This window comes from Ruditapes philippinarum, unplaced genomic scaffold (assembly GCF_026571515.1).
Source record: "Ruditapes philippinarum isolate M1 unplaced genomic scaffold, ASM2657151v2 ctg1408_1_1_1_1, whole genome shotgun sequence".
In the NCBI taxonomy this organism is placed as follows: Eukaryota; Metazoa; Mollusca; class Bivalvia; order Venerida; family Veneridae; genus Ruditapes; species Ruditapes philippinarum.
In genome coordinates, this window is record NW_026859522.1 from 35229 (window position 1) to 46306 (window position 11078).

At 31.2% G+C, this 11078-nt stretch overlaps 1 protein-coding gene across 1 annotated transcript in view; it reads left to right on the plus strand.

The window, feature by feature from the left end:
* Nucleotides 1–9416, plus strand: part of LOC132756808 (stromal interaction molecule 2-like) — a gene marked incomplete at its 5' end in the record, with an annotated part of 42214 nt that extends 32798 nt beyond the window's left edge. The window contains 2 exon segments of the mRNA XM_060747950.1: nt 223–249; nt 4369–9416. Of these exon segments, the coding sequence (XP_060603933.1) occupies nt 223–235 (13 nt within the window).
* Nucleotides 9417–11078: the final 1662 nt, after the last annotated feature.

The following is an 11078-nucleotide window of genomic DNA, read 5'->3' on the forward strand; positions in this document are numbered from 1 at the left end:
GCTTACAATTAGCTTATTTTAGTTTGAAAATGGCTAAAGTACTTACAGTGCATCTCTTAAAAGGAAGTTTAACGATAAGTTTTTTTTTTTTTTTTTTTTTTTTTTTTTCATTAAAAGCCTGTCATTCATGAGTGTCAATCTTAATGTGCTAAGATTGTTCATTGTTCTATTTCTAGATTTTTTTTGGGAATTCCAATTATATAATTTTGTTGCTATTTTCAGAACCAGTGTCTGACCCAGCATAATTCAGTAAGTTCAACTAATATGTGACTAAATGTTGATATAATGTTTTTCCTGTGAAGTGTATGCAATTATAAATTGCCTGCTTCTACATATAGTGTCTAATCTTTTATCTAAATAATAATATACAAATGGTCAATCACTATAATACATATATGAGCCACGACACGACAAAACCAACATAGTGCGTTTGCGACCAGCATGGATCCAGACCAGCCTACGCATCCGCGCAGTCTGATCAGGATCCATGCTGTTCGCTTACCAACTCTATTACAAGTAGAGAAACTGATAGCGAACAGCGGATGCGCAGGCTGGTCTGGATCCATGCTGGTCACAAACCCATTATGTTGGTTTTGTCATGACGCGGCTCAATTATATCGCCTTCATCCACCCCCCGTGGTTGCACTAATTTTTTCATAATACCTGTAATCATATTTTCATTCACAGTAAAGGAAATTTATAGTTTGTTTCACTATTGAATGATTTAATTTTTTCGATTTTACTATCTGGTGGTAGTTCCTATACTATCTAAATTTATAGAAATACCTTCAGTTTCTACACCTGTAGCTATAGCTAGATTTATTTGATTGAAAATATTACAGAAACAGTCTAAATGAGCACTAATTTTTATAGTTCTTAAAATAATTTAAAATTTGATTTTCACATATTTTATGGTAATTTAAAAAATATATAAAGGAAACCATATAAGTAGTATAATTATAAACCTGATATTTTTGTCTATGATTTTCTGAGTTGGCAGCTTGCCAAATTTAAATGACTTGACATCTTTTGTTTTAAGATTACAGATTGGCAAATTGCCAAAATTTTAACTCTTTAATTATTTTTTTTTAGAAATTGACAACTTGCCAAATTTGCATCTCATTTCATCGTCAGCTTTGTCAGTACTTCAATTTTCCAATTCAGGAACTTGCAAACATTTTGGCCTGCTCTTTTGCTAAATGCTTTGATTTTTCCCTTGGCTTATACATTTTCATTTCTCTGCCATAGCCATAGGTCTCATCTGCAATTCTCTAAAAACAACCAACATATAACTGCAAATCTTCATGCAAATTTGCAATAACTCATGTTTCCTTATCAAATGTATCAGTGAAATATACAATAAAAAATGTTTATGTCTGGAATTCATATACAAATGTATTCTGCTGCTTTTAATCAGAGATTTAACAAACAGTACATAAAATGATATATGAATGATATATGATATATTCAGATACAAAAGGTATAGGGTGCATGTAATTTCATAAATAAAAATATATATATATCAAGATTTAATGAATAAGACATTTTGCTACATAGCATGTGAATGAATACATGTATACATTGCAGCTGTTCATCAATTTATCCATGTTGAAAGGATAAGTAATAATGAAAGATTTGAGGTTGAATTATTATAGTAATAAGTTGGCGAGATATGGTTTAGTATTGTCAAAGGCTTCAAGGTGATAAATTTAATTTTTAGTTTTGATAAAAAATAATGTGTGCTGTGGCTAATATAATATTCCATGTAGTCATTGGGGCGTGATTTAGTCGGTGTACGGTATATGACATGCTAGAACGAAAAATAAATTTGTTTGTTAATATGAGTATATTCGCTAAAGTTGGATTCTCCCATGATTATGTAACTATGGTAAAATAGGTTTTCATTGGCAAAATACATGATTTGTATGAGACGTTTAGCAATATTGTATAATAGATAATACTGATCCTGTTGTATTGATTAAACTATCAATGTTTTTAATGTCTGTTACACCTGTCTCTATAGCAACCATTTCATTATGACAGATATAGCTTTTCTATAGATATGGGGTCATATTTTGTTTTATATTATTACAGAGATTTGCCATGGCATTTCAACAAAGAAGTGGATACAAACATATTTTCTCATATATTTTTAGGTGATTACATCTTGCTGTGAGCATAAAAACTTAAAAGTGATTTTAAACATTTGGGTATTGTTTTTTGTGTAAGATATTGTTAAGAATCTGTGTAGCTTCATATTTTATTTTCTATTTAAGGAAATCACTGAAAAACTTCACAAGTGTCTGTAGGATTATAATAATCGGTCACTATCCAAGACCCATAACTCCAGCATGAATTTTGACAGAATTAAACCCTTTTGTGTACGTAATTCTTGGTTAAGGATTAGTATGCAAGTTTTTTCTCAACATCCACTGAAGATATTTGCTTTAAAATTCACACCTGTCTTTGATGACATAATTGTAGATGACTGGCAAAGATCCATGACCGAACCTTTGAATTTTCCCTGAATTATACCATTTTATGAACATAAAATATTTCTGCATTATCCAAGAATATTTCTACATAATATTTAAGCTCTTGTTGAAAAAGCAAGCTCTGACAATAGACTAGTGTACTGTCTGTCGAGTAGCTATTGTTTATTATCTTGTTGAGTGACAGCTGTTCTATATATACATGTAATGTCCCAATTTCAGTAAGGAACCTGCACACTTTATTTGTAAATTACCAGTAATGTTTAAAAATTGTCATATGGCATCATTTGGACTTGAAATCAATCAATGGCCACAATGGCTAGAGGGTTACAGTTGCAGACGGATGAATCAGTTGCCCCTGACCACTGTTGATTCCAGTCTGGCAGAGGTCATTGGGTTCTTTAATATGAGAAATCTATCCTCATAACCTATTGAAAGTCAGCTGTTGTACTCAGATGCCAAACTTGGCTTGTCTAAAAGGAGATTTAACTTTGGGCTGGAGATTATAATACTTTGTGTTAGAGAATTTGAGACTTTTCTACAATTGATTGGTTGAATTTTATCACAACTTTGAAATTGACCAATGGCTTCTTGAAATGGCTTCAGTGTACAATTGTAAAACATTATTGCTTGAGTTGGTATCTTCTGCTTGGAATTTTTTTATCTGGTATGTTGCAAGAAGAGCATTACTAAGTCTATGCAGTAGAATACAATAGATATTTGTATATTTTGTTTTGTTATTGCATTTGTTTCTGAAAAGCCTTGGCTTTGCTTTGCAACTGTTTCCCTTTTGGCAAGATCCTGGAATTTGCCCCTGTAGAAAACCTTTAAAATATGTTGATAGTCAATATCAAAACTGAATAATGTAATTGTAATGAATGTAGTGAAAAATATATTTGGTAAACTAATATTTCAAATATAAAAGACATATAAATCTGAAAGAACAGATAAACTAACAATTACTGAAAAATTACTTATTTTTGTAAGAAAAAAAAATTTGTGTATTTTCTTTTTGCCTTTAGAAAAAATTGTGTTTTTTTTTTAAAAGTCAAGTACGTTTTTGTGCGGTATTAAGTAAATTTTCTATCTATACTTTAAAATAGATTATTTGTATTGTCATCATAGTTTTCCAAGGTTATTTTATTTAGCGAATATTTAATACATACATTACAAAAACTTTGTTTCCTTATTTTAAGATATATAATTGATCAGGAGACTGGTAAATAAACAGTTTCTCAGATATGCAAATTTAATCTTTATTTTGCACCATTTCTTTTTTTAAGCACAATAATTATCATTACATGGCTAAAAACAGGTTAATGCTTGTTGAGAATCCATTGCTTGCCCATATGGTTTATTCTGGTGACGGGGGTTAACAAACCCAACCAAACACACACTAGAGAATCCAGACACTTTCCTAAGTTGTCACTAGTATAAAACTGAAATCCTGTAACAAGATGAAGCTTACCCTAAAATTATCTACAATGTTAGACTTGGTTATATGGTCCTTGCAATGATGATCCCCCTTTATTATGAAGGCGAAACAATTGCCAAGTCCAAGGGAATTATGAAAATGGACTGCTCTAAAATGGCACCTGGAAAAGTGCATTGAATAACATTCACCAGGATAAGGGGTTACTTAACTTGTTCTTGAAAAATCCAGGACATACCAGTTTCAATTTTTAATTTTGACAAGTACTGTTGTTTTAAAGTCTTCTGGTCAATATAACAAGAAATGATCTTTGATAAATACATGCAGTTTACAGTAAATACCAACTTGCTGGAAGGTACTCCTCATGATTCATACAGTTATGTGACAGAACAATTTCATTTTAGTTAAAATTTTCCTCACAATTTGTATTTTTTACCATCACAGTGATTGAGTATATATCATAAAGAAATCTGATGTGTGCAAAGAATGAAATCAGCATGTGAAGATAGTCCAGGAGAACAAGAGATCAGCAGCTTAGATATCTAATTTTACTGTTATATTGTTGAAGAAAACTGCTGTCATTTTTAAAATACTCTGTACTAGGTGATGAATTTGCTCTGTAATGGACATTTGTACTTGTTAAGTTTTCTTGTTTCTTGAGATAACGAAATCAAGATTTGAAGATGTCATTTTATAGGCATGAGAATCTAGATGTTAGGACCTTTTATTTTGTTTATCAATTTTGTGGTATTCAGCTCTCATAGCGGAAAATAATGATGCAAAGTACTAGCAAATTAATTGACAATTGTTTTGTTAAATTGGTTTTAGTAATATTAAGTTTTTAAGTAGTTTCTTGTTTATTTTTTTTACACTTTTGTCACCACTTCTGAATATTTTCATCAAGTATTTATTACACATTGATTTTATATCCATGACACTCATATTCTATAGATGCTTATTTGTTAAATGAACATTTCTATTAATGAAGTCATGACATCTGTGTCCTATAGACGCTTATTAAGTATTAAAAACTTTTTAAAAGTGACAAAGGATATTACGTTAGCTAGAAATGTTTGTTCGATCGATTGCCTTACAGAAGAATTAAGAAGTATTTATAAGGACATTTTATTGAAGGTGACATAATTAAAATGTAAATCAGTTACCACTGTTGTATATTAATATGTTACGAATCTCTGTAAATCTATTTCAGGCGTTTTCAGGATTTTGTTTTCTTTAATTATTGATAATGATAACATGTATTATAAAACAGTTGTAGCTTCTATGCTACATGAAGAATAAACCTTTTCTTGCCAAGCCCTTGAAAATAAATGTTGTCTCGTCGAAATACAGATCACCAAAGGTTCATTTTATGTGTAATTATTTATTTTCCTTGAATCTCTGTAAACCCATGTCAAATAATTTTCATGACTTTTTGTTATAACTTTGTTTAAAACTTAATAAGAATAATGCTATTTGATACTTTTATACCTAGCTGGAACTGAAAGTGATTAGCCTTTGCCACCAGTATAAATCTAGGCCAGTCTGCATATACATGCAGCCTTAGAATACTGTTAGCTGACTAACTTTAAATTCCTTTCTTGATATCTCCAAGGTTATAAATGGACTGTTATAAAAATAGAAACTGGATAAATTCATTTTTGGAATTCAGTATGCAATAGTCAACAATAACTTGTCTGTTGCCAAGTCAGTTTGTTTCTATACAGTCTGACTAGATGCTGTCTAGCTTTAGTGTTTTTGATACTGAAATCCCCTTGAAAGAAACAATGGACAAGTCCAAATTTAACGCAGAGCAGGTCCATTTCACAAATTCCAGGTAATTATTTTCTTAACAAAGTTAAATGTACAGTAATGTATACTCTTAATAGTGCACACTCAAGTCATTGCCAGTCCATTGTCTGCAAAGCTGATGTTATTTGTTGTACAATACTTGTTAAAAAAAGATTCTTGAATATTTGTTACATGTACTAACATTTGATTACGTGATGTTAACAAAATCCTGTTCATTTTTATCCATCATAATATTTATATAGATTGTTATCATCTCTGAGTGAGAAAAAATACTCATCTCATTTTGATGACTATTTAATGTAAATATTGTATATATCACAAAGCTGTGTAAACACACTGAAGTGTATGCACAACATATATTACATGTGTGAACAAATTGTTAAAGTTGATACCATGTTAATCCAATACATGAAATTAAACTGTACCTTTTTGTTGCCCTGTTTTTGCCAAATCATTTTTGATTATCTTAATTTTTATTTAAGGAATGCACAATTTGTTTTAATGCTCTAGACATTTGGATTATGATTTATGCTCAAAGCAATTTTCAAATTTTGCTGTGAACTCTGTTAATGTATTCTTGTGTACTTAACTCCAAGTAAAATAAGTATGTTTAGTTCTGTTTTTATGAGTTCTTATTAATTTAATAAACATACGAAAATAAATAACCAGGTAAATTATTAAAGCTCAAAGATGAAATTTAATTGTCATACTGTTGTTGATTTTTTCAAGGTGCAAATCTACATGCTCAAAGGTTTTAAACACTTGTAACTGTAGACCAGTCTGGCAACCCTTGAATCTAATTGGTTGATTCAAAGCACATATTTGAAATTGACCAATGGTTGGTAGCTGCTGCTGGACTGGTTTCCATTTTCCGTACTTTCAGGTTTGTTTAAAATGATATATGCAGAAGGGCATTGAAAACCTATTCCAGAGTTACACCAATCTTATAGGAGGACTTTTGGGTATTTTTGGTTGAAATAGATTATTATATATTACTGAACACTGACTCATGCATTCCAAAATTAAAATTCTATGCACATGCTGAAATGAAATGTACATATGATTTGCATCTTTGAAAACTTTTTTCCAGAATTTCAAAATTGTACATAATTGGTATGTAAATAGTACATGTATTTAGATCACTAGCTCTGTGCTTAAGCGTGAAAAGTTTGTAAAGGGTAAGAACTTAACTCTTTAGTATAAGGTCAAGGTCACCAAGGTCACATACTACGGGTCAAATGCATGCTGTGTATTTTAAGGAAAATGCAGGTTTTCATGAAATGTTATCTATTTTAAATAAAATGCTAGGTAAAGCTCCAGTTTCTCCGTTTTTTAAAATGATTTTTGTGTCACATCTTATAACAGCTAAAATTTTATTTTGTTATGTCTTTTTGTCTTTAATTATTGATAGAAGGGTAGAGTTTTGTTAAATTATTTCTGTTTTACTGCAAGGTAATTTTAAGCAGCATTTATACTCATGTCATATGGAGTTTTGTTACTAGAACATATGAGCTACGTCAAACGTTATGCGTTTGCAATCAGCATGGATTCAGACCAGCCTGCGCATCCGCTCAGTCTGATCAGGATCCATGCTGTTCGCTATCAGTTTCTCTACTTGTAATAGGGTTGGTCAGAGAACAGCATGGATCCTGATCAGACTGCGCAGATGCGCATGCTGGTCTGGATCCATGCTGGTCGCAAACCAATTATGTTGGTTTTGTTACTAGAACATAATTATTATTGCTTATCTTAAAAGAAAAACCAAACATATCAATCTTTTTTTTCCTTTTGCAATTTGTATGTATATATGCATGTAATTTGTACATTTAGAATGAATGGGAAAACATTTTACTTAAGAATTAGCATAGTTGATATAGAGGTTTTTTTTTTTATATCAATAGTATAGCTGTCCTGCACATATGCTTTTAATTGGTTATTATCAGAAAAAAATGGAAAAGACATTTTTTGTTTTTGTTAATTCACATACATTTTTGTGGGGGGTTTTTTTTGACCCCAAGATTATTTTGTCAGTCGTTTATCTGATATGCCCAATATTGTTATATCAAATTTAGCTCCTTAAATCCCTGATATTTCACAATGGGTATATTATACATTTTTGCTATGCACAGAATACAAGCACTCACTTTAAAAGAAAAAATAACAAAATTGTAAGAGTTGAAAAACTTTTATGACTACCCCTTGCAAGACAGGTGCATTTGAATGGAATACTTTAAGATTATCTTATTGAAAATAGTAGTAAAATAATGCACATATATGTTGGTTTTTGTTGCATAATATTTATGCAGGTGAGCTCGAGTAATCTGATAAATTTAAGTACACATTTAATATTTCCACAACACATGATTATTTACATTCTGGAAAATTTCATTGTAAAAATGTTTTGGTATATGTATGTAGTTGAACATATTTATTTCTGTCATTATTCATTCCATGCATTTGTGTATTTTTGTTGATTTCTAAGTAAGCGAACATCTCATTATATTGTCGCTTATTTTTGTGCAAATGTTATTTTCACTAGTGAATCTTTATTAGGGATCATGCTTTGAAGAATCACAGAAAAAGGACATTAAGAACTTTTGTTTGATCACTTTAACCCTAAAAGTGCAAGGAGAGAATGATTTTATCTGTGTCATCAGTATAGAGCCATGCCAACCCGCACAACTGTACAGTCTGACCAGGTCCTATACTGGTGACTACTTAATTTGAACCCTTAACCAGCTGGAACCAAAAGTAATAAGCCATTGCCATCAGTCTGGTGCTTGACCAGTCTGGACATCAGTGCAATCTAACCAGGCTCTATACTGTTGGTCCCATAATTTTTGTACTAAAATCTCTTAAACTTTGAATAGACTGTTCCATATTTCAAACTGGGCAAGTCCATTACACAAAATCAGCAGGTGAAAGGTTAAGGTTTTTTGATGGAAGGCCTTTCAAACTCTAAATGGACTGTTCCGGGTACAAAACTGGACAAGTCCATTAATCTATTTTTAATGGGTATGGTTTTAAATTTATGTTTTTCTTTGCCTTTTTTTTTCAAGTATTTTCTACAAATTATTTCACTAAGCTTATGATTCCATATGTTTGTTCAGTTAAAATGTTCTATTAAAAGTTAGAATAAGCATGTTTAAGAAAATCAGGTAACTGCAATGGTTTCCTATAACTTTTTGCATTGCCCAAATGATAGTTCTTTCATACATTTCTATCTTGTAATTGTGTATTCTCAGCAAGCCCTAGGGACAGGCTTATGGCACTGCAGAATTTACTATGAGCTACTTTTGCCTTACCATAATATGTAAAAATGATACTAAATCACTTAGGAGTGCTTTACCACTGGTTACTGATGGGTTTTTTTTAATTTGTGAAGAGCACTGACCTATTGTGAATGGAAAAGCGGCATAATTTGTTAAAGCTTTATTATTTAATGTATAAAAGGAAAAATTAAAGATTTAGAGAAATGGATATATTATATATATGCAAGATGAATATAAGAATCATGTCCAGTAGTATAAAACTGTTTGTAAAATTTGATGTATGTTTAGTAATGCAATTGATTAATACTGTGTAAATTGTAACTCCTTTGAAAATGAGAAAAATCCTAACTGTGTACATGTATGTATTATTTTGTGTATATCACATGAAGATTAAATTGTTTAAGATTTTTATTTCTGGTGTTGTTTTCTTTTACTGACATGTCAACTCAATGACAACCATAAAGACTTGAACTTTAGCACAAGTATAGAGCCAGGTTAGCCGCCAGATCAATCATTACAGTCTGAAATGGCTGCTTTATTTTGGTGTCAAAATGACCACATGTTGAGAAATCTGTCGTACAAATTTTGTAATGTAAGAGCCAGCTATAACACTGACAGGTAAACTGCTCAATCTTAAAATTACATTGCTCAATACCAGAGAACTGCCCTCCTAAATACTGCTGAACCAATGGCTGTATGTATGTATGCTGAAAATACAGCATTGAATATTGAAGACTATCCTGCGAGTGTCCTTGCTGGATACCCAGCACTGAGAGGATAATTTACCAGCTGTCAATTATAGCAAATCAACATAAAATCAATGCACACATCCTCAGGTGTTGTTAATTAAAGACATTTGACTTGTGATTCCATCTTACCTCATACATTTTGCTTTGACATTGCCACTCTCATCTAGTCTTTGGACATTGTGATTCCATATTACCTCAGACATTTTGCTTTGACATTGGGACTTCATCTTGCCTAAGACATTTTCCCTTTGACATTGTGATTTCAGCTCACCTTTTACATTTTCCTTGGACATTATGATTCCATTTTACCTTAGACATTTTGCTTGGACATTGTTATTCTATCTTACCTCAGACATTGTGAATCCATCTCAACTTAGACATTGGACATTGTGATTCAGTCTTACCTTAGACATTTTCTTTGCACATTGTGATTCCATCTAACCTCATTCATTTAGCTTTGACATTGCCACCTTCATCTTGCCTTAAACGTTTTGCTTTGACAATGTGATTCTATGCTTGGACAGTCATTACCATTTGACATTGTGATTCCATCTTCCCCAAGAAATTTCCCTGTAACATTGTGATTCCATCTTACCATATACATTCTCTTGGACATTCTATCGTATATCATAATTTTTGTTTTGACATTTCCACTTTTATCTTGCATTCAACATTTTGCTTTGTCATTGCAATTCCATCTTACCTTAAGACATTGTTGCAGTATAAAACTGCCAACTAATGCTCAAATGTGCTTAACTTGCACTTCTTATAGTACTTCAGTACTATAACCATAGTGGCGATGCATGTTTATTTATTACTGGCTTAAGAATATTAATTTTCTTTCTATCATCATTAAAGGTATATGAACATATTGTACATTTAAATTTGATTGATCTACAATAGTCACCTTTTCTGTGAGTACTAGTACCCCATTTCAAATATTGATAAGTGATTTAGTACAATCATTTATATGTGGATTCTAGAACAATATATTTTCTGCTTTATATAGATGTGTGAACTGTGTGATAAACAGACCTTCCATTAGCAGACCTTCCATTAAGAAGGAATTTACTTAAATGCCAATACTTGATAACCGTGAAATGGTATATCATGTTGAAGTGATCTAAATGAGTATAATATCATTCACACATCTTGATCCGTAATTCCATAAAAGCACAAATCATTTATGCCTTGATCTTACAAAAAGGCCTTTAGATCAATTGAATAGTAACCTTGCAAATTCATTTAATATCGGAAAAGTTGGCTGCATTTATTCAAGAAAGTCAGATTGATTCTGCACAAAATAAAAACATATCTATTGCAT